This window comes from Rhinopithecus bieti, unplaced genomic scaffold (genome assembly GCF_001698545.2).
Source record: "Rhinopithecus bieti isolate Rb0 unplaced genomic scaffold, ASM169854v2 scaffold_40377, whole genome shotgun sequence".
Taxonomy (NCBI): Eukaryota; Metazoa; Chordata; class Mammalia; order Primates; family Cercopithecidae; genus Rhinopithecus; species Rhinopithecus bieti.
Genome location: NW_016817076.1, coordinates 183,378 through 208,379, shown reverse-complemented (window position 1 = coordinate 208,379; position 25,002 = coordinate 183,378). Strand labels below are relative to the sequence as shown.

The following is a 25,002-nucleotide window of genomic DNA, read 5'->3' as shown; positions in this document are numbered from 1 at the left end:
GGCCAGATCTCGGCTCACTGCAAGCTCCGCCACCCAGGTTCACGCCATTCTCCTACCTCAGCCTCCCAAGTAGCTGGGACTACAGGCACCGCCACCTCGCCCGGCTAGTTTTTTTGTATTTTTTAGTAGAGATGGGGTTTCACCGTGTTAGCCAGGATGGTCTTGATCTCCTGACCTCGTGATCTGCCCGCCTCAGCCTCCCAAAGTGCTGGGATTACAGGCTTGAGCCACCGCGCCCGGCCTCTTTCTTTCTTTCTTTCTTTCTTTCTTTCTTTCTTTCTTTCTTTCTTTCTTTCTTTCTTTCTTTCTTTCTTTCTCTTTCTTTCTCACTTCCGTTCCTTTCCTTTCCTTTCATTTTCCTTCCTTCCTTCCTTCCTTCCTTCCTGTTGTCCCAACATCATTTATTGAAGAGACTGTCCTTTCCCCACTGTATGCTGTCAACATCTTTGTTGAAAATCATTTGACCTTAAATACATAGATTTATTTCTGGGTTATCTATTCTGTTCACTGGTCTCTGTGTCTATTTTTATGCCAGTACCATGATGCCTTGTTTATTACAGCTTTGTGGTATATTTTGAAGTTCGATATTGTGATACCTCCAGGTTTGTTCTTTTCACTCGATATTTATTTGGCTATTTAGAGTTTTTTGTGGTTATACAAAGTTTAGGATTGCTTTTTTCTATTTTTGTAAAAAATGTCATTGGCATTTTGACAGGGATTATATTGAATCTGTTGATAGCTTTGGTTAGTATGGACATTTTAAATATCAGTTCTTCCAATCCATAAACAGAGGATATTTTTCTTTTTATCTGTGACCTCTATAATTATTTGATCAATGTTTTATAGTTTTCAGTGTACAGGTCTTTCACCTCCTTTGGATTGAATTTATTCCTAAGTATTTTAAATTTATTTTGGTAACTATTGCAAATAGGATTGTTTTCTTGATTTTCTTTTTCAGATAGTTTGTTGTTAGGGTATTAAAGTGCTACTGATTGTTATGTGCAAATAGGGATGATTTTATTTCTTTCTTTCCAATTTGGATGCCCTTTATTTCTTTCTTTTGCCTAATGGCTATGACTAGAACTTCCAATACAATGTTGACTAAAAGTGGCAAGCATAGGCATTCTTGTTTTATTCCTGATCTTGGAGGAAAACCTTTCAACTTTTCACCATTGAGTAAGATATTAGCTGTGGGTTTATCACATGTGGTCTTTATTGTGTTGGGATACTTTCCTTCTATATTTAATTTTTGAGAGTTTCTATCATGAAAGAATGTTGAATTTTGTCAAATGCTTTTTCTGTGTCTGTAGAGATGATCATATGCTTTTTGTTCTTTATTCTGTTAATGTAGTGTATCACATTTATAGATGTGTAAATGCTGAATCATCCTTACATCCCTGGGATAAATCTCACTTGATCATAATGAATTATTCTTTTACTGTGTTGTTGCATTTAATTTGCTAGTATATTTTGAACGTTTTTGCATTTATGTTCACCAGGGATATTGACCTATAATATTTTCTTGTAGTGTTCTTGTCTGGCTTTTGTATCATTGTAATGCTTTCCTCATAAAATGAGTTTGGATGTACTTCTCTTCTTCAATTTTTTGAAAGAGTTTCAGAGGAACTAGTGTTAGTTCTTCATTAAATGGTTGATGATTTCAGCACTGAAGCCATCTGGTCATGGGCTTTTCTTTCTTGGGAGAGGCTTTTGGTAATTGATTCAATCTCCTTACTTATTGGTCTGTTCAGATCTTCTGTTTCTTCCTGATTCAACCTTAGCAGGTTATATGTGTCTAGGAATTTATCCATTTTGTCTAGGTTATTCAATATGTTGGATTTATAATCCTTTGCATTTCTGTAGTGTGTTTTAATGTCTCCTCTTTCATTCCTGATTTTATTTATTTGACTCTTCTCTCCTTTATTCTTGGTCTAGCTCAAGATTTGTTGATTTTGTTATTATTTCAAAACACCAACCTTTAGCTGAGCTGTTCTGTTGTTAGATAGAATAGAATAGAACGTTCTGTTTCAACAATAGAATGTTGAACAGTTCTATTGTTTTTCTACTTTGTATTTCACTTATTTCTACTCTGATTATTATTTTCCTCCTTTTAGTAACTCTGTGCTTAGTTTCTCCTTATTTTGTGTGTCTGAAGGTACAATGTTATAGGCTGTTTGAGATCTTTCTCCCTTTTTGATGTAAGAGTTTATTGCCATGAGCTTTCCTCTTAGAACTCTTATTGCTGCAATCCACAAAAGTATTTGTTTTTGGCAAGTTGTGTTTCCATTTTCATTTGTCTCAATACATTGTTAAATTTATCTTTTAACTTCTTCATTATCCCACTGGTTGTTGAGGAGTATGTTGCTTAATTTCCGTATATTTCTGCATGTTCCAAAATTCTTCCTGTTATTGATTTCTAGTCTCATACCATTGTGTTAAAAAACAAAAAAAGATACTCAATATGATTTAAAGTATCATTTCAGTTAATGATCTGGACCTTAAATGACAGCAGCATAATCAATGTTAATCACAAACCAAAGGCTATTTAGTGTTATTATTTTAATATGCAGTATACTTACCAGGGCCCCCAGCACTCAGTCTGCACAGTCTGGGCCCTGCCTGTCTCAGATCCATACCCCATCTCTTCCTCCACCCCTTCTGTTTCAGCCACATTAACACTGTTTGCTCTCTCTAGTTCCCCACCCTCACTGCCATGCCCACACTATGCCTTACCAAATTCTGTTCCTCTTTTAGATCTCAGTTTTCCTTGAACACCCAGACTCAAGGTGTGGATGCCTATTTGTTTATCTTTTTAGTAGCCCAGGCTTCTTTATAGTACATTTTACAGATGTATTCAAATAATTGTGTAATTGGCTACTTAATATTTTTCTCCTGCATTTAAAGAAAGACCCAAGATTATATCTGTCTTATCCAACACTACACTTAGCATGGTATATTGCATGGCAATCATTAACTTTTTATTGAGTTAATTAAGCATTGTGCATAATGCCTAGATGCCTAAGCTTTCAATGTTACCAAACACGTGGAATAAAACTTACTGCAATCTAGGTTCCCCTGAAAGCACAGCCTAAAGTGGAGGCTTACTTGAAGGTTACTCTGTCTTAAGGAGGAGAAGTAAAGAACAGGGAGTTATTGTAATAGACTGAATTTTTCTCCATACCCCACCCAAATTCATATGTTGAAGCCCTGTTGACTAAAGAAAAAAAAATCAAGCTTTTAAAGTTTCAGGCCAGGTACATTGGCTCATGCCTGTAATCCCAGCACTTTGGGAGGCTGAAGCAGGCAGATTGCTTGAGGCCAGGAGTTGGAGACCAGCTGGCAACATGACAAAACCCCATCCTGTACTAAAAATACAAAAATTACCCAGGCATGATGGTGATCATCTGCAGTCCTAGCTATTTGGGAAGCTGAGGCACGAGAATCGCTTGAACCTGGGAGGAGGAGGTTGAAGTGAACCGAGATCATGCCACTGCATTCCAGACTGGGAGACAGAGAGAGACCCTGTCTCCAAAATTAATTAATTACATTTTTAAAAGTTAGCTTTATTTGGAAGTCTGAGGACTATGGACCAAGGCCTATTGCCTGGGATCAGTTCTGTCAGACTGTTCCAATGCAGCAATTAAGTTCACAGTTTATATACAAATGGTGAAGATTCATTACATGCAAAATCACATCAGAGTTTGTGTATAAGAGTTGATATTTATAAATTATTATTATAGATTATAATTATAGATTATAGATTATTATCGATAATAGTATTTATTATATAATAAATATAATAATTATTATATAATTTATATTATTATCGATAATAATAATCTATAATCTATAACATGCTAGGCTGCCTTCTGCTGTTGAAAATAATCCAAATATCTTGGGCATATGATTCTCATTGAGGAGGGCATGGTATATACAAGAGAAATATTCAACTGGTTTTCCCATGATTGCAAACCTTTCGAACTTTTAGAAGAGAAAAAAAAGAGACAAAGCAAATATAAGAGAGATTTTGAGATAATTTGTACACTCTGAAATGAGAAAACAAATTTAGGGCTGACACAAGAAGAACTAATTATTTTTTTCAAGTACATTTTATTGTTATCAAAATAGTCCATACACATCCTGGGGAAAAAAAACCCACAAATAGTGCAGGAAGATTATAATTAAAAGCACCAGTTCAGCTCAAAGGCAACATTATTTAACAAAGTTTTTTTTTAATTATTTTTAGTGATCCCTCTAAATTTCTAAAATAAACTATCTGTATATTTTTATTTTCTTGTTTTACCAATGTTAAGTGTGACACAATTTACTTGTTTTGCCTGCTTATAAATATAGGGATTTAGCCTCATTTTTTTAAATTTATTTATTTAATTTATTTTATTTTATTTTATTTTATTTTGAGACAGGTCTCACTCTGTCGCCAGGCAGAGTGTGCATTGGCGCAATCTCTGCTCACTGCAACCTCTGCCTCCCAGGTTCAAGTGCTTCTCCCGCCTCAGCCTCCTGAGTAGCTGGGAGTACAGGCGCTTGCCACCACACTCCATTAATTTTTGTATTTTTAGTAGAGACAGGGTTTCACCATGTTGGCCAGGATGGTCTCTATTTCTTGACCTTGTGATCCGCCTGCCTCTGCCTCCCAAAGTGCTGGGATTACAGGCGCGAGCCACTGCACCTGACCGGATTTAGCTAATTTTCTACACTTATCTCCAGCCTTCCTCTTCACTCTACCTCCCTTTTCAATATGATAATATCACATCTTAAGTTCCATCATTCCTGTAACCTCTGTAGCTATAAGTAAATAGCCACAAATAACATATGTAGATTTCCATTTCTGATTCTATCAGCCATAGGTAACTCTCTTTACATTCTATTTTGTAAGAGCAGTTGAATAATTCTCACCTTTCCTCCCAACATTCTCTTCCTCCTTCTACATCCCCACCCCTGGCTCTATTGTAGTGGCTATTAACATATGTTATTTTGTAACCATGGGTAAGTGTTAAGTAATTTGCCTAAAGATTAATTCTAAAAAATTTAAAAATGTAGAAATCTTTATGTAATGGTAACTATATAAGCATTATTTACTGTAAAACCAAGTAATGTACAGTGCTTCCCTCTCCGTGGCTCCAGTGTCATGACTTCTATAGCACTTTACAAATAATATTATGAGTATATACTTCCAGAATGGCGGTATAAGAAACTCGGCAGACCCTCTCCCCAGTGAAACAACTGTACTGGTTAAAGTATTTTAAAAGGCAATCATGAAAAGTCTCTGGAAATTTTCTTAAGGGTATACAGCAAATGAAGAAACATTTATTCCAAAAAGTGTACTAAATCTTGGTAAGAACAATGAGTCCGAGGCACTTGAGTCACGACCCACTTCCCTTCCTCTCCTCCCAGCTCAGCATGACAGAAGCTTAACTCTGGGCAAGACTGGTCAAGAACACAGGGCTTCCTCAGCTTCCAGTTGAGGCCGACTGTATGTTCCCAAGAGGAGAAGGCTGACAGCATTTGTTGTGTCCCTTCACCCTTCCCCTCCAGAAGCTAAATTCTGGCTAGATGAATCCAAGAGATTGGGGCTCCCTTCTCTCACCCAGCTCCTACCCGTAGGGTGGTGGTTCAACCTCAGGCCTGGGACACTGAGAATAGTATGGGTTCTCAGTTATTGATGAGGCTCTGATTATTGCCCGTGCTCAGCTCCCTCCTCCTAAAGCAGGGGAGTCACTTACAGAGGAACACAATGTTGTCCCTATCCCTAGTTCTGAAGCCATGCATCCAAGATTTTCCCCAGTGGGAGCACTGAAGCTCTTTGCAAAAGACTAACTTTATTTGAAGCAGAGTAAAGGGAAGTTCAAGATAAAGGTATTCTCACAAATAGTGTAAGTTCTGGTGGAAAGCAATTAAGAGGAGGTTGGTAGCTTCATGAAAGAAAAGCTAAACCAGATCAGCTAGTGTATGAGAGAGAATCAGGAAAAGAGATAGCTAAGAAGAACCCTCCTGGGTCAGAACAAACCTCAAGCACTGACCACAGCAGACAGAGCACCATGGCTTACACCTGTAATCCCAGCACTTTGGGAGGCTGAGGTGGGAGGATTACTTGAGCGCAGGAGTTTGAGATTAGGCTGGGAAACATAACAAGACCCTGTCTATATTTTAAAAACAAAAAACAAAAGGCTACTGCAGCAAAAAGGCTGGAATTTAATTGGAGCAGACCCCCAGAGCAATTTATGTCCCAGGACATTGTAAAAAACAACCGAACAATCTAGAACAGAATAGCTGGATATATGTGATAAGCCTTAGAGCAACCACTAAGAAAATAACTCGAAAAATACATAGTGAAGGAAAGAAAACAACAGTGTTCCTAACTTCACAATCAAATGAATTCTCCTTTTCAACATTTCACCAGAGGCTCAAAATCATTCCATGTTTAAATTTTTTTTCTCTTTTAACGTCTACTGAAAAAGTAGCAAAATTACTGAGGAGAGCTTTATTTCTAAAAGGGGGTATCACAACCTGCAAGTGGGAAATGGAGCCTCTGGTTAAAACTGAAAAGCAGGTGCTTCGAAGGAGGAAAAATGAAACAGGAATTCATACTGAATGGATTGGTTTAGCATACATATTCAACTGACTATAGGAGGAGCTATGAATATTCATGAAGGGGCACACATGTAGTAAGCTAACATGTCTGTTACATATGTCCCATGTTCACTTCGTGGTGGAAACAACATTTAAATGTACTAATATTAAGCTCTATATGTCAAAAGGTGAAGCAGAGGACATGAAAGGACTCAACATGCAGTCTCCGTAAACTGGCCAGAACCACTCCATGTTCAGTGGTCTCTTATAAGGAAGGAATGCTAACCAGGTGCTGTGTCGAAACAACAAAAAGCAAGGGGCAGTGTAACATGGTTGGTTGAAATCAGCCATGGAGCAAGTCTTTCAGAAGAGCTTGTTTCTGTTTAATCCTTAGGAATGAAAGCCTACTGGTGGTTAGCAAAGTAGGGGGTGTAACTGGGTGTGGCTGACCTACTGTTCCGTCATGGACATGAGCTCAGTTTTTAAGGTTTCTCTGGGGTCTCCAAGTGAGCCTCCCTGGGGAATCCTCCAATTTTCCTAGTGAGAGCAAGAACCATATCTGCCTGTACTGCCCAACTCAGGTTTTCTTTTTTTGTTTGTTTTTTTGTAGTAATAGTAACTATTTAAAGAATGAATAAGTGGTGGTAAAGTGAAACAGACTAAGTTCCTGATGTAGAAGGCAGAAGACTGTTGCTTAGGCAGATCAAGTAGAAACTATATGATGTTTTTCTATAGTAATAACCTTAGAAATGGCAATTTGGTTCTATAGTACAATTAATATCACTAAAAGAGCGGTCCAATGAACTTACAAGTTATGTGATGTATGTGGGTTAATCTGGGAGACCAACCACCATTTATTAAATTCTTCTATACAAAAATGCTTTCTGAAGGGCAAATAGCAAGTTTACAAATGAATTTTTGGAAAACAAACTGTAAATTAAAGTTCACTTCTAAGGCTATTAATTTGTGGATATCTTTGTCTATATCTTCTTCTCATTGATATATCCTCAGGTACCTAGAGTTCTCCCTTCAGCCAACCTTAATTTTGAATTATATGCCAGTTATAAATGATCTTCAGAATATGAATTAAATACCCCCTTTAATTTCAATTGATATGATTTTACAATATTAACTACATAGTAACAGTAGATTTGGATATTTATCATTTTTCTATTTGACTTATAATTTAGGGCCAAATGGGTGTCATAAGGAGCTCTCATTCCAGGAAACACTGTAGAGTAGTCTAGTATCCTAACAGTCCATCCTTCTTGATTTTTGAAAATAGTCTATTGTGGAGTAGTTTAGGATAACCTAACTACTTGTCTGTCAAATAGAGGAATGCTGTGACTGGAGAAAATTGAGCCATTATACGTTATTCTTTGGTACAGTCACAAAAAGCTACTTATTTCACAAAAGACACTATTTTGCCTTTTCAGGTGTAACTGTGTGGAACCGCATAATCCCAGCAATGATACATTGAAGGAATGGAGGGAATCCAATATTTCTGCCTCTGACATAATATGGGAGAATCTAACTGTGTCAGTAAGTAAAACATTGAAAATTAAGTCATACCTAAGAGCTTTTGTTGACATTGTGACTCAATTATTGCCATTACAGTAAAATTTTTTTGAATGCATAATATTATAAAACTAATAGTTATGTTTGAATTTTAATTTCATCATTTCAGATGCTCATCAGTAAACTGGGGTTATCTTTCATTATTAAGGTTGTTCTAATAGAAGACCAGAATTGCTCAAAAAGCTCATTTATACAGAATTATGTGACTGAGATGGACTGAAAGCACATTAAATATGAGTGGTGTTGACCTGAATGAAATCATATGGCAGAACTAAGTCTGCCTTCTGTGTAAAGAACTCAGAATGCTCTTACTTTACTCTGTAATGCTGCTCCAGCTGTTCCGGATCTGCTGGGGGAAGGGGATGTTTCTAATATTCTAGTGTCAATACTAAAGTCTTTGGGAGGAACAAATATCACTTTTCTTCACAAAATTCTGGCACTTCCCTCAACAAGATATTTCTTTTTTCCATTTTGTTCTTATCTCCCACTCAAGAAAGGGCTTTTTCACCTATAACAGTTAAATCCTGTGCCATTGTCTTATTTCCTTTGGCATTTCTCTGCTTTATAATTTCTTTTTTTTCATACCTGCATTTCTCTATTTTTCTGAATCTATTATAATGTCTGTGCCTCTTTACCTATCAATATTTGCATTCTATAATTCTGGTTCAATAAAATCTTGTAATTTGAAAATGTGTTCTGCTTTTAATAAGTATTAAAATCTGAGTAGCCCTACTTTCTTTTCTACTCTTCCCAGTTATAAACATTACAGGTTCAAACCTTCTGCCACTTTACCTACCCATATAGGCTCAAATTTTATTATGACTATCAGCAAAAAACTATATGAGTTCTAGTTCATTTGATCAAATGCATACTATTTTAGTAAATGGTCCAGTTAGGGAACATATAAATCTTTTTTGTTGTACAGATATTATAAAACTCTAAACATGATTCTTGTAAAGAGCATATGATCTATCGACTATTTTCTTGATTTTCTCTATTGAACATGCTCTTTCAAAATTGAAATCAAATTACTTACTCTGTATTTAAAATTCTCTCTTGGCCTATATTTTACTACTTCTGTTCTTACCCTAGTTGTGTTCTGTAGAATAAGCCTTCAGTTACTTTTGTTGTTTTGTTATTGTTAACATTTATTCAGTTCCACCTATTTTTTCCTAGAAAAATAACATCGCCAGGCTGCTTCCACTCAAAGAGCCATTTTAACTGAGCAATAAAAGAGTTGATGAGCTGATCAAGAAAAAAAACACTATAGTTATTCAGAATTTAGACCTGGGGTCATGATTAATGAAATCAGTAGTGGGTCTTCTGTCTACATTTTCTTTGGTAGACTATATTATGTTTACAGAGCCTCTTGATATCTTCTTCAATATGAAAACCCAAACGATCCCATCTCTAAGTTATATAACATGATAGTTTATTCTATATGTATTTTGTATTATGTGAATAATTTAATACTAAATAATAATATGCATTCTATGTATTAGAAACTTCTGAATTTTTAGAGTTCTAAGAAGCAGACATACAGCACAGTGTTCAGGCTAGCTGTGAGTTAGATACCCTAAGTTTTAAGGTCAAGTGGAATAGTGAAAAATATTTTACAATTGAAGCAAACACAGCATTGTGGGGTTGTTGGGTTTTTTCTCTTTTTTTGTCATTTTAAAAAGTTTTGTATTAGGTGCTAACATTCAGGCAGAAATTTTCATATTAGTTTTCATTAGTTAAAAGCAGTTTTTGCAATGGATAATTGCTAATCTTGACCAGAAACAGTCTTTATCACCAGAGGGAATACTATATAAGGAAAACAATCTTGTAATGTTTAAGAAAAAAAAAGACCATTAAAATTTTGTCTAATTTTATGCTGACTTTTCCTCAATATATTCATACTGTCATCAAAAATATTTTATTAATAAAGCACTGAACTAGTGGCTTTTATAACTAATTTTGTTAAAATAGTGATATAACATTTAATTTACATATTGTTTATTTGGCAGGTCCTGTAATGTTTCATTGAGTTGTTACATATCTCATGAATTATAATTTATACCTTGCCAATTCAGCAAGGGCAAAGAACTTTAGCTTTCTTTGATTCTCCCAAACTGCTCTATGCATAGTAAGTGTTAAACATTTGATAAAAGTACTTAATGTCTGTTTTGAAACAGTTTCATCTTACTATTTAATGCACATATTTATGGCAAGCTAGAGTACTTAAGTGTATATATATATGATCTCAAAAATCAGCCTTTATAAGAAATCCTTAGGCACGATTTAAAATATTCATAAGCAATTAACCAGCGTTTGGTGTTTCGTTGCCTGAATTACATATTTAGCTTGTACATATATAAGGGGCAGGACACTAATGCCAACTTTAATTTCTTATTTTATCTAACTTAATTTTTGCCAACTTATAGAATTGCTGAAACTTAGAATGTGTTTGAAGAGTAATTAGTAGAAATCAGTTTGTCAACAAACATTTTTTGAGTACCCATTGTAACTGAAACCATATGTTAGACTCAAAAGAAGAGAGCAGGATTTGGATTTGGTTTTCATTTCTAAATTTCAGGACTTACTCTGTGTGTATGTGTGCATGTATGTATGTGTGCATGTGTGTTTGCCTCCGTGTGTGTGTTGGGGATACAATTAGTATAAAACTGAAAATAAATGTTGAATTTAGCAGGTCACAATTTTTCTTTTTTAAAGTTAGCATTTTGTTTAATCCCAAAGAGAAAATAAATAACATTTTCAAATATGCTTTAAATTAATGTAACTAGGCAGGCCATTGGCAAATTATAGAGTGCAAGACAGCTAAGGGATCCTTTAAATGTCATCTATGTTCTTAAGAATTGAGAACAAGATCCCACCAAATGACTTTTATACCTGTAGAAATGACAAAAGATGCTCACAAATTTATAGATAACGTGTTTATCATGGAACTTTTAGCTCCTTTTTCTATGTAACCATTTTGCTACCCATTATATTGCTTAATAATTGCTCTGCTAGCATTTCTGGACAGGTGCAGAAGAGGAAGGAAAACACAAGGATTCATTTTTGCCACCTTATCTATTTTTACAGCATTTTGAAAGAAGGAAAATTAAAACTTTAATTAAGGCCTGGGGATTTTCTGTGGTTTTCAATTAGCCGAGTTGCTGTGCTCTGCATTAGCTTAACATGAATAATTGGAATTTAACTTTGCCTATCAAGGAAGATGTTTGCAGTTAAATTAGAAAAGGGGACAGATTCTTTAAGACAATGATAAGGTATATTAACTGTATTTCTCAAGACTCTCAGGCTTAGGGTAACTAGCAACTCCAAGTAGATTTTACTAGTTGTTTGTTTTCAGATGACAGTGTAGCTATTTGTGATTTATTCTACAATCTTTGGAGTGTATTTACTTTTTGCTCTACAAGAATTTCAGGCCTGAAGTTAGGCAGACTCTGTGTTTGTGGTCAATCTATGAGTTCATATTTTTCTCCAAGATCTCTCTGCAATTCAATTTATGTTCAGGGCAAGAATATCTCAAGGACTAATGAGATCACTGGATCGTTTAAACCATTATTTCCTGTTTTGAAATGTAAAATACTTTAGTAATCTAATTTTAAAAGATAAACCAAAGTAAGTTTAAAATAATTTTTTTTCTTTCAAAATATTTGTTTGAAATGCTGTTTTTCCTGGAGAAAAAAAAAATTTTTTTGACTTTGCTGCCACCTCATGGCCAAGGCAGTAATTAGAAATAATTCTTCAGGCTCTTACAGAACTACAGTTGCAGAAGAAAAAGTAACCCATGGAGAAGTCATAGTAAATATGAGCTTTGCCTTGCTCATGTAGTAATTTTATCTCATTTGTTCTTTAATCCAAGTTCGATAGTCCCATCTTTGACTTACAATTTCATTTCAGTCATTGTATGTCATAGTTTTCTTGTTGCCTTTCTCATCTTTCTTGGCAGCTTTTGGACTAGATAATTCTACAAAACATTGTTCTTCGTCAATAAGCAATAATAATCTCACTGCAGAAGTCGTGTTTGTATCACAGGTCTGCGGCTGCCCACCAGTGGTGAGGCCACAACAAATTATTTAACCCCTCTATGCCTCAGTTTCTTCAGACATGGAATATAGATAATAACATGAACCTATTTTATGGGATTGGTGTGAAAAGTAATTTAAATGATGTATTTAAATAGCTGGGCATAGTGTCTGACCTTAGTAACCAATCACTATTACGTATGTCATATTTTCAATACATCTGGTGTTAGGAACTTAGTAGGTATTAGATTTAATGCACATTAATTAATTGGTAAATCAATTAGTTGTATACATTTAAATTTAAAAAGTGGTTCATGTTCAAATTTTTCATAAACCTTTGATATTTCTCACCACCCATCCAAGTGGAACTTGAAAGTCATAATGTAATGCCTGTTAAATCATTGCGAGAGCTATAAAGGAAAAGCTTCAGCATCTGAACTACAATTGATCAGAAGGTGTTAGTTTTCTGCAAGAAATGTGTCCGGTTTTTTCTTAGTAGCTCCATTTGTTTTACTTCCTCTGGCAGGAATGCAAATCATTGCATGGAGAGTATGTTGGACGGGCCTGTGGCCATGATCACCCATATGTTCCAGATGTTCTATTTTGGTCGGTGATCCTGTTCTTTTCCACAGTAACTCTGTCAGCCACCCTGAAGCAGTTCAAGACTAGCAGATATTTTCCAACCAAGGTACTTAGACTATAATTTTCTTGATCTAAATGTAAAATAACATAGGACAAAAGAAAGAGTAATTGATGTAATAAAGGGAGCCACTGAAAGGCTTTTGTGTGAGTGAGCTGCCAGGTTAGTTGTGGGGTGAGATGAGGGGCTGAAGAGAAAGAATTTTGTGATGCAGGTGCTGGGAGTGCATATGCAGGCTTTTCTCCTAACTGCAAACCCCGCGGATCAACTCCTACTTTCCTACTGACGTTTTTGGAAATTCACAGCACACACTGCATTACTGATTGTCACTTTTTTGCCCAGTGAACAGTGGGAACTATTCCAGCCTGACAGATACCTCAGAGGAGCCTATGTTACATTCTCTAATTGGGGAAGCCCCCGCAAGACTCATTGGAACAATATTCTCTTTTTCAGTGTTTAAACCGTCAATCCCTCCCCTAACCCACTACTTTTGCATCTGCATATTTGGAAAGGAAAGTAAACAGAGAAACAGCTTAGTTCAATATTTAACACTACAAAGTAACACCTATAATGTCTGATTCCGCCAAAAAAAAATTTTAAAAAAGGAAAAGAAACAAGGAAACAAGCTTCTTAGGGATGAGCTATAGATTATGATCAAAATTCCACTCTGGGAAAATATTTCAAGAACTGTTCCTTCCGAAGGGGGCTTCTTTTTTGTCACCACTTTCTTCTCTAAAGTGGAAGATTCATTTATTTCCCCAAAAAACTTAGTCTGAGTAATACAAAAACATTTTATAAGCTGAAACAATAATCTTAAGCATTTTGTGTATGCTTGTGTGTATGTCATAAAGGCATCTTAAAATAGACTAGATCTGGATAATAATTGTATGTGAATATTTGCTCAGAATTGGCTTTATAAATGAGAAATGGCTTTAAAAATTGGCTCACATAGAATCAATTTTAAATTTGCCCACTCTGTTGTGTACATTCCCAACTGTCATGCTTATATTCTAGATAAACTAAAACATTATGTTTCTTTGATAAAAACAGATAATTTTATTTTATGATGCTTCAAGTTTATCATATTAAAATGTTACCTGTGTGAAAGAGATCCCTAAAATCTGCCAAATTCTGCCCATGCTACCTTATTCTGTGTTCTGAATATTCACATGCATGGGTTCATCATAAAGTTAGATTTTAAATAAACATTGAAAACAACTCAACCACGATGTAGCTATTCCATAATGCCTCATTCTGGAAAGGTTGAGTGTGTACGAATCTTAACGACAGTGATACATAAATATATATTCAGGTTCTGACAGAGCTAATGGTAATCTTATAGTATGCATAAAATATAATATTATGATATTATGTCATAAAGTGTTTATAAAGTGTGACTCTAGATTATGTTCCTGAGTATTCCTTGATATTTATAGCTACTTTAAGTGACAAGTGTTTTCATTATTTTTAGGTTCGATCCATAGTGAGTGACTTTGCTGTCTTTCTTACAATTCTGTGTATGGTTTTAATTGACTATGCCATTGGGATCCCATCTCCAAAACTACAAGTACCAAGTGTTTTCAAGGTGAATTTATCATAGCACTTACTATCTCTCTCCCTCTCCCCATCTCTCTCGGTCTAATCTTCATTTAGATGATACCTATAACCCTAGTACTTAGGATTTTCATGAAAATATAAAGAATTTAGATTAGAAGAGCAGTAAATGAAATGCACACAGCATGGCTAAAATTGGGGTCTAATGTTTAAAAAAATAAGAATTACAAAATATAAATAATTATAAACATAAAATTGCTTTAAAAAATTCCCTGTCAATTCTGACAGTTGAAATACCTATATATAACATTCTTAAAAGATAAGGAAACATTTGAAACTAAGAGAAAAGGATTATCTTGGCAGAATTTTACAGTGAACAAGGCTTGAAAACAGATAAAATAGATTGGGAATAGAATTCTGACCGTGTTACTAATGAGGTACAGTTTGAACATTCCTTATCCAAAGTGCTTGGGATCAGAAGTGTTTCAGAGTTCTTTTTTTTTTTTTCAAATTTTGAAATATTTGCAAACACATAATGAGGTATGTTGGGGGTGGGACCCAAGTCTAAACACAAAATTTATTTGTTTCCTATATACCTTATACATATAACCTGAAAGTAATTTTATACACTATTCTTAATAATATATGTGACCTATCACATGAAGTGAGGTGTGAATTTTCCACTTGTGGCATCATGTGAGTGCTCAAAAGTTTCAGATTTTGGATCATTTCAGATTTCAGCTTTTCAGATTAGGAGCGCCCCTTTGTTTTCTCTGTCAAACAGGGCTGGGGACTTCTATATAGGACTCTTGTCAGGATGAAATTTTGAGAATCATCTCAGTCAGCAGTCACGTTTGGAACCCTTCCCTGAGCCTCTGCTGTGACCAAATATCTTTTTTTCCATTTCCACTCAATAGCCTCTGCACATCAAAAATAACAGTTACAATACCATAATGATGTATTCTGTTTAGATGTCTGTCTCTGATTCTAAACTGAAAGAAGCCTCTGATTTATCTTTGTATCTCAGTTCTAGCACAGTGTTCTATGTGTCAATGTGCTATTTGTAAATTTCAATACATTTTCCAATAGCTAATGGTAAATATTGATATTATTTTATTTAATACAGGTATTGATTAAGAACACAGATTTTTCAACAAGTCTGTCAGAGTTTAAATCCCATCTCTACCACGTACTAGCTTTGAGATCTTGGGCAAGTTACTGGATCTCTCTATGCCTCAATTTTCTTTTCTGTGTCATCTTTAGAGTGTTGTGAAGAAAAAAAAATGAGTTAAAATATTTAAAATACTTAGAATGGTTTTAAGTGCTTTATGAGTATTATTATTATTATTTATTGTAGCCCACTCAGCTCCTCTGTTTATAATTAGGGCTTTCCTGGTAGCATCTGTAAGACTTTATTTGATCAAGTATTCATTAATCCAGTTCGTAACTATGCACATCCTTTATTTTATACAGCCCACCAGAGATGATCGTGGCTGGTTTGTTACACCTTTAGGTCCAAACCCATGGTGGACAGTAATAGCTGCTATAATTCCAGCTCTGCTTTGTACTATCCTAATTTTTATGGACCAACAGATTACAGCTGTCATCATCAACAGAAAAGAGCATAAGCTAAAGGTATATTTTAACATCCATTTTAATGTAAATCATTATGACTTAACTGATATCAACTGATGTTCATTTGACTTCTCCTGTATTCTTATTCATTTGTACAGTGAAATATATAAAATAACGTTTTCAGATGTATAATTTTTATTGTCTTACAAGATACTTGGTCTTACAATGATTTGAGAATTTACTTATTTGTAGCACTTGGCTAAGCTCAAGTCTGAGAACTCACCTCCAAGGCATAAAATAAAAAAAATTGTCAAAGTTCTAACTTTATCATATTTAGCATATTTTAGTGAAATAACAATCTGTTCTGGTGAAGTACAACCATACCAACTTGTCTTACATCTGAGATTCCTCTATTCCTCTATTTAACCCTAAGTGTATATATTACATTTAATTCATTATCAGAATAAATTACAACTTCAACTATTTCTCATTTTGTTTAATTATTTTTCCTTCTGCCTATAACAACAAAATCCAGACATAAACGTCACAGTTTGGAAGTGACATCTTTGAGTTTTATTGCAGATTTCACTGTCTCTTTTATAAAAAGAATAAATAAATATAGATATGTCTTGGTTACATTCTGACCTTGCCATTTTGCAGTTGTGAATCATCAAAATTGTTCACTGGTATGCAGTTTGCCTGAGATTTGTAATGTAAGCACTATCACTTACTTTCAGGAATATGTTAACTAAAGTCAATGAAATCATTAAATGGTTAAAAATAATCTGCATCAAACCTTGTAAAAACAGAACATGCACAATCTTGTTTTGGTTTTCGTATCATGGGGAAATTGCCAGCCATTTTCATATACCCTTTAAACTCTAGGAGAAAAAAATCACTGTCAGAGCAACAGAAATCATGCTTTATAGAATTTCTTTTATAAGAATGTTAGAAAGATGAAAAAAATCTCTGATTAAACTCTGATGCAATATATTACGTTAGTGCAAAAGTAATTGTGGTTTTTGCCATTGCTTTTAATAACAATAATAACATAAATGTAAGAAAGCACACTTATTTGCAATAAATCTTACGAAGAAGGAATTTTGAGTATATGGTGGAGAGAATGTGTGTCTATCTGAAAGCAAAGGACATTCTTCATTCTCTTTGTAGAATGTAACTTCAGAATTCTCACAACTTTATGTATTTTTTTAAATGACACATTTTTAAAAATCAACTAAAAAACTGTTTTAGGAAGAAAGTAAGCCATATAATTATTATTTACCTTTCAAAAAACACTTTTTTAGCCTTCATAATTAGGCAGAAATTCTAGTGAGTCCACTGAAAAAATTATCCTTTGTAAGGGCCATCAGTTAAATGGATTCAGGCAGCATTTTTTTCTGGTTGTAAGTGGAATCATATTAAAACAAAGTGTGGAAGTGAAATGTGTGCTGAGATTGTTATTACCTTCCTGGGCATTCTGAATCTTTGCCCTTTCCTAGGCCCTCAACCTTATAAATCACATGACACTTGCTCTTACTCCATGTTCTTCATGAGCCCTTGACATTCACAGCCTTTCCAAAGCTCCACACCGACAAATACACTAATTTCCCCCTTCACATATACTGTGGAATAACAAAAATGTAATAAAGCGTTTTGATCCTTTCAAGTACTTGCATTTATAGAATTAAATGCAGAACTAGAACTATTTTTGTCACTGAAATAAACCTAAGGCTACATTACTAAATCTGTTTTATTGTGCAAAGAAATGATTATGTAGTCAAAAGTTTCATATTTTTGCCCCTTACTACTCTGGATTTGGTAAATGATACAGCAAATCTGGCTTAATCATAAACTCTGCTCTACGGCCACAGGCAGAAGAGTCAGCCCGTTCTTGGCCACTGCGAATCGGAACTCTCCATCCTCCTCCTTAGATATGAATACTTTAAAAGCAAATTTCTTCCAGTGAAGATGTATTTCGTCTACATTGAATCCCTATTGGGCCTATAACTCTTATTTCCTTAAGCTTCTGTAGAGTGTGGTCTGATGCTACTGGGTTTCCCGTTAACAACAACAAAATCACCTTCTCAGAATGTTATTTACTCAGAGTAACGGTTTGTTCCATAGTACTTCTCCCCGCTTCACTGAAATGTTTGCAGTCTCCTGGCTTTGACTTGAACCACATTTTCACTAAAAGATGTGTTTCTTGAGTATATCACCAGACCACAAGCTAACCACTTGTGAAAGCATTTTCAGCTTTTACTAATTTTCTTTTCTCACTTAAGAAACCCATTTTTGCCTTGGTTGGAGCATTCCCCGAAATTGTTTAATGAATCATGTTTTGTAGTTTGTGTATCAAACACTTGGTAGACTCCACATCATGTATCTAAGTCTACATATACCCAAATCAACTCAGAATTCCTCTTTTCATTCTTTATCTCTCCCAAACACATTTTAGATCTTTTTACTTTTTATTCACCTCTATTGCCAGAACTAGTAGCTGGTTTTCTTTTAGATGATATTTCTCATGCTGATAAAAATGTTTTTATTGGCCAGGCACAGTGGTTCACGCCGTAATCTCAGCACTTTGGGAGGTCGAGGCAGGTGGATCACGAGGTCAGGAGTTAGAGACCAGCCTGGCCAACATGGTGAAACCCCATATCTACTAAAAATACAAACATTAGCTGGGCGTGGTGGTGGGCACCTGTAATCCCAGCTACTCGGGAGGCTGAGGCAGGAGAATCATTTGAATCCAGGAGACAGAGGTTGTAGTGAGCTGAGATTGCACCGAGCTGAGATTGCACCATTGCACTCCAGCCTGGGCAACAGGGTGAGACTCTGTCTCAAAAAAAAAAAAAAAAAAAAAAACTGTTTTCATGAGTGTCACTATGTACACAATAAAGCTGTGTTGCACTGTATCGGTGATTTACTACTCCCGAAGAATGCAGGAGCTCAAAATTAGTAAAACTCGAACTCATTGCATTCTGTTATCCTTCGGATGGCTCCAGAGTGAAAGAAGAGGCAAATATAAAAATTTGAGAATGTGAAGTATCATGTATATTATACATAAATGTACATATAAATCCATACTCTCTCTAGCATTTGTTTGTTTGTTTGTTTCTCCCTTGGAGAAGTGGATTAGGCATAAGTTAACTGAATCCCTTTGAAAAGCATTAAAAATATCTACTTGGGTTTTTTAAAGCACATTCTCTAAATGTGAAAAGAGAGATATAATCTTATAAAAAAGAAAGTTTCTGTTAAGATACAACTGTGGGCTTTTCTACATGTTTCTGTAGACAGTTCAGGCTTCTTTTGACATCATTTTTAATAAACAGCAATACAATCCCGGATCACTTGAGTAAATGAATGCATTTGCAACATTCATTTGGCACCATATTCTCTTGATGATTATGGCATTTGATATGTTCTTTTTTGCCCTCTTTGTCAGCCTGGTTCTTCATGTCAATCTATAGTCTTTTATGTGGTTAACTTGACAGATGCAGGAAATTGCTGCCAAGCTTTGAAATGAATTTTTTCAGCAGTGGCATCTGGGTATCAGATGGTCCTCTTGGCTGGCCTCTTGTCTTGCTGCATGTTGGTTTTAGTGGGGTCTGGTGTAGCATCACCTGTTGCTATGCTCCCTTTTCCTCCCATATGTCCATTTCCTGTGATTCATGGATGAATGTGAGAATAAAAGCTCTAGCTCTGTCTTTATTTGAGAAAAAAATCTACAGAAATATGTTAGAAGGTGTAGAGTTCTCTCTCTGACAAAGGGGTACTTCTCTTTGGCTGGCATGCCTATCAGCTAATAATTTTGTTACAAAGTCCAAGTTTTTAAAGACATTTTAAATGAAAGGCAAGAAGGATACTGGTTAGTTAGGGGAAGAGCAAGAACTGCTTTATTTATTTCCTTTGGTTTACATTGAATCAAGATGCTCCCATTGTTGTACAGCATAATTAGGGGAAATTATATTTTTGCTTTTGTTATATATTTATACATTACAAAGCTAGCTTTATGAATTTAGAAAAGAAATTATTTCCTCTGAAAGAATTATTTTGGCCACTTCCTGCAATTCAAATCCCACTGTTTACATTTGTATCATATTTTTTAAACATTCAATAAGAGCTATTGGAAATCACTATCATGACGAAGGTCTCCCTCATACTATTGAGCTGTATGAATGTGGACTCTAAGAAAGTCCAGGTGTGCTAAAAAGTACAAGCCTGACTCTCAAGGCCCCCTGTCTTCTGCCCTCCTCTGATGTTCCTCTCACAGCCACTGGCTCCTCTTACATCTTTCGTTTTCTCTTAGCAGTACCACAATTTTGCAAAACAGCTCCAAGGGAGCAGCATTCACATTGTACTCCCTTAGAGGCAGAGGCTTAAGTATGAGGTCCTTCACTGTTCTACATCTTTGTCCCTCCAGAGTTGCTAGGACAAAACACTTCTCAAGCTGCTTAAGACATTGTCCTTTAAAGGGACCAAAATCTGAGTTCTATTCTATGGAATTACACCTTCCAAAATGTTTTACAAAAGGCCAAGGTACAATATTACGGTCCTGGCAAAGCTTTTTCCTATGCTTTTTTGGTTATGCTGACACCAGGCAGTTTCTCTTCCTACTCTTCAGCTCTTACTAATCAAATTATTTCTTGAGTTACTTGCAAAGAAAAGTTTCCAGAGTCACATTCATTCAGGAAATTGAGTTAGACATTTTGGTGAATTGTAGCATTGCCCCAGTAAGCTGAGCCAATGAAGGGTACCACTGCTTTGGTGCCAACATAGGAGGAACAGGTCCTTAGGTACATAACTCTCATTTTCTCCTCACTATCATCTCTTGCACTTTTATAATTTGGAAGGGATGAGCAGAAAGGAAAGAAAGTACAACTGAGTTTAAGAATCTTCTTACTAAGAAAACAAAATCACAGAGAAAAGACTACCATGACAAATATGCAACAGTGTGTTTCACACTCCAGGCTATAAGAGCTTTCATATTAACTGCAAACTGCTTGAAGTTATATAAAACTACTGCTAAAAAAAAAGACTATTATTCTCCTAGAAGAATTGGTAATTTCTGCTCATGATCGTAATAACAAATTTAACTGCTGTATTTATTTTAAAATTACACTTACTAAATTTGATTCTGAAATGTTTGATGCATATTTTGTTTTCAAAAGTCAATTTGCAACTGTTATTGATTGCTTATTGTGTGCCAATGATTGTGCTAAAAACAAGAGGAAATACTAAGAAGTTATATAAGTTATCTGCTCTTAAGAAACATATTAATAGTTTTATTAAGGAGCCTTGAAACCTAATGAGTACAAAAGAAACATTTATTGCTTAACCATTAGAATATAATAGTACCTAACATTTTCTGGTCGCTTTCTATTCAACAGATATTATTCTAAATTATTTACAACATTAACTAATTTAGTTATCACAACAGTCCAGTGAGGTGCCTTCTGCTATCATCATCATCATCATTTTTCAGATAGGGAAAAAGAGGCACAAGAGCTTAAGTGATTTATTGGTTGAGCTAACATTTCATTCCAGGCAGTCTGACTCCAGAACTTATATTCTTAACCACTTTATTATATTGCCTCTCATGAAGCAGTCACTAAAAATTAAAAAGGAAAGGTGGAACATAAAATAGGCCAACCCTTTGGCTGCTTCTGTGGCTCTACACTTTTGGTTCCTATAGGATGGGGAGGGAGTGCTCTTCCCGATCTTTGATTTCCCTCTTCCGAGAACACCCTGTCTGTGCAAGAGGGCAGTTTCCACACACCCCACTGCACCTGTTTTTCCTCCTTTACATTTCCTATCTGGGCCTAGGAAGCACTTAGTTTGCAACACCTGGAAGTCATTGACAGTGGAGTAGCATAACAGAGGAAATAGAAAACAAAAAACTGTGATTTCTAAGGAGGGGCTTAATTTGTCTAGTGTTGAAACTTAAACAAATTAGAACAAGATAGCACTATATTAAGGAAAAAATGACTATACAGGGGAGCTTAGGCTCCATGATATTATTTTTTCTAATAAAAGTCATCCAATGAGACAAAAGAGGGCAATTGGAAACTGAGTGTTTGTTTAAGAGTTTACTCCAGGAGATCTGATATGAAGGGCTTGTTGAGTATCATCAGGAAGTGGTTTCTATTCGCAATCAGGCCATCCTTAGCCCTGTTGTTGACACAGTTTCTTTCTCTCTTTCTTTCTTTTTTAAACAGAAAGGTTGTGGGTACCATCTGGACCTATTAATGGTGGCTGTCATGCTCGGTGTATGCTCCATCATGGGCCTGCCATGGTTTGTGGCTGCCACAGTCCTCTCCATCACTCATGTCAATAGCCTAAAACTGGAATCAGAATGTTCAGCTCCAGGAGAACAACCCAAATTTCTCGGCATTCGGGAGCAAAGGGTTACAGGGCTTATGATTTTTATTCTTATGGGTTCATCAGTCTTTATGACCAGTATTCTGAAGGTAACGAAATCTGTCTTTATGAACTTGAGAGAAAGAAGAATATATTTATCATAATTTAATATTTTCATTTGAATCTGAGCCATAAATTTGCAAATATTGTGTGGCATGTGATGAAAGTGATGAATTTCTTAACCATGTTTATATAATTCTTCATAACCTAAGGGAGGGAAATTATGTCCTATATTTTAAAACCGTTAAATACATAAAAATTTAGTCTGGCAAAGTAAAATTTGATGAGTAAATTATTGTAACAATTTTGAAATGGTGATCAAGCTATGGGAAAAAGTCACTCATTGTTTCTGACTGACTTGTGACCCAAATTCATTACAGGCATTTATAAAGATTCTATTTTCTTGTCAATGGATAAATATATTAACAGTTAATATTACTTACTATTAATAAAATATAGAGGTGAAGGAATGAGCCTGGTCCATTTTAAGTGCTCTATAAAACCACTGTCTGGACATCATCTTTGCATATACTGATTTCTTTTCCACAGAAAACTTGAAATCTATTTTAAAGAGGATTAACGAGTAATTATTTTGTCATGTAATTTTGTCAGATATTTCCAAAGTGTGTTAATTGTGCTATAAATTACAACACATTTTATTTGCATATAATTTGACATTTTAATTAAATTATTTAATCATTTACTAGTTTACTAGTATTTGATCATTAACAGAAGTTCCTTTGCAAGAATTATGTAAGTAATTATCTTATAGACATAAGATGATGGTGAACTATTCCAATAAAAAGAGAAAATCTGAGTAATCCATATATTTACAAATACCTGGCGTGATGCAGGAAACACATCTAAATGCTAGCTTCATTCTTTACCTTTAATCCAAATATCTTTGTAAAACAAAATTCAAATTGTCTCTAAAGTGGCATAATAATAGTATTATTATTCATTATATACTACATGGTTTTTAAAAATAGATTTTGACTTATTAAATAATTATAACAACCCTATTGTTATCATCTCCTTTTAGATATTGGGAAACTAAGGCACAGAGAGCTTAAGTAACTTCCCTAAGGTTACACAGCTAAAAAGCGCTAGAGCTGGAACTTGAATCCATGTCTTCTGAATCTGTACTACACTGTTTCTACTCAAAAATGCCTTTTTTCCCCATTTTTTTCTTTGATAAGTGCAAAACCACAATATATTTGAAAATGATTTGTGCCTTTTCTCCAATTGTTCTTTTACAGTTTATTCCCATGCCAGTGCTATATGGAGTGTTTCTTTATATGGGTGCTTCATCTCTAAAGGGAATTCAGGTAAATTACTTACAGTACTACAGGCACATCTGTGATGACTCATCTTAAGATCTACTGATAAATCATGTGACAGCTAAGAAAATGATGCCACCTGAGGAACAGCTTTTAGACCACAATTAAACTTCTTCAAACTTGTTTTTCTTCAAAACTTGTTTGAAGAGTTACAAAAGTTAAAGAAGATTCTCTCCAGCATCTAAGGTTCATAAACTTATGGTAATTTTATTTATCGTAAGTATATTAAAACTGTAAGAGGCTTAGATTTTACAGCAATTTTAGAAAAATCATAGCTATATATTTCAATACATATCCAAATATTTATAATATTTGACACTTTAATCATGTGTATGGACATCTATTGGTAAGAATAGGAAAAATCTTTATGTACAAAGATGTTCATTTTAACACATACTAGTAAAATATTGGAAACAACCCAATTCTCTAACAGCGGTAAAATAATTAAGTAACCTATGGTATATTCACTGAAAATTGATAATTTTTTAATCAGTTAAAGTTCCAATGTACTTTTAGGAACTACAAAAGTAACATGGCAAAAATGCTTATGACATAATACAAAGTAAGAAACTACTGACCATAAGTTTATAAAGCTATGAGTTTGAGATGGGTTGTAAAGGAAGATGTAGAAATAAAAACAATTTGTTGAGATAGTGATATCCTGGGGGTTTTACACCTTGTTTTGTTTGTTTTACTGTTATATTTATAAGATTATTTTTAAAATTAGACTAAAATAAAGATATAGGCAGTTTCAAGTATAAGGGGAACTTTGTGCATTATTTAAGTAAGTATTGGTTAAATAAATATTTTAGGCACTAATTTGGCAACAGATCAGCCAGATGGTTCTGGTTCAAGATGTCCCATGTGGTCACTGTCAGGGTGTGGACAAGGTCCACAGCATCTGAAGGTTTGATAGTGCTGGAGGATCTGCTTCCAAAATGGCTATTCCACAACTGTGGGCATGAGGGCATCAGTTCCTTTCTACCTGTTGGTAGGATGACTCAGTCTTTTGCTACAGTAGCCTCTCCATGGAATACTTAGTGTGTCTTCAAAACATGGAATGTAACTCCTTCAGAGTGAACAATATGAAAGAGAGAGAGAGAGAGAGAGAAAGAGAGCGAGAAAGAGAGAGAGGAGAAAGAAGGAGAAGAGAATGAGAGAGAAAGGATGAAAAGTGCTTTTTGATTTAGTCTTCAAAGTCATACATGGTCATTTCCACGTTTTCTATTTGTTAGAGGCTATCCACTAAGTCCAGCTTGCACCCAAGTGA

The 25,002-nt window shown here is 34.9% G+C and overlaps 1 protein-coding gene across 1 annotated transcript in view; it reads left to right on the top strand.

Moving 5' to 3' along the window:
- Positions 1–25,002, top strand: part of SLC4A10 (solute carrier family 4 member 10) — a 304,764-nt gene that overhangs the window by 253,936 nt on the left and 25,826 nt on the right. Inside the window, 6 exon segments of the mRNA XM_017855802.1 lie at positions 8,028–8,133; positions 12,730–12,891; positions 14,315–14,428; positions 15,871–16,032; positions 22,191–22,442; positions 23,652–23,720. Coding sequence (XP_017711291.1) covers positions 8,028–8,133; positions 12,730–12,891; positions 14,315–14,428; positions 15,871–16,032; positions 22,191–22,442; positions 23,652–23,720 — 865 coding nt within the window.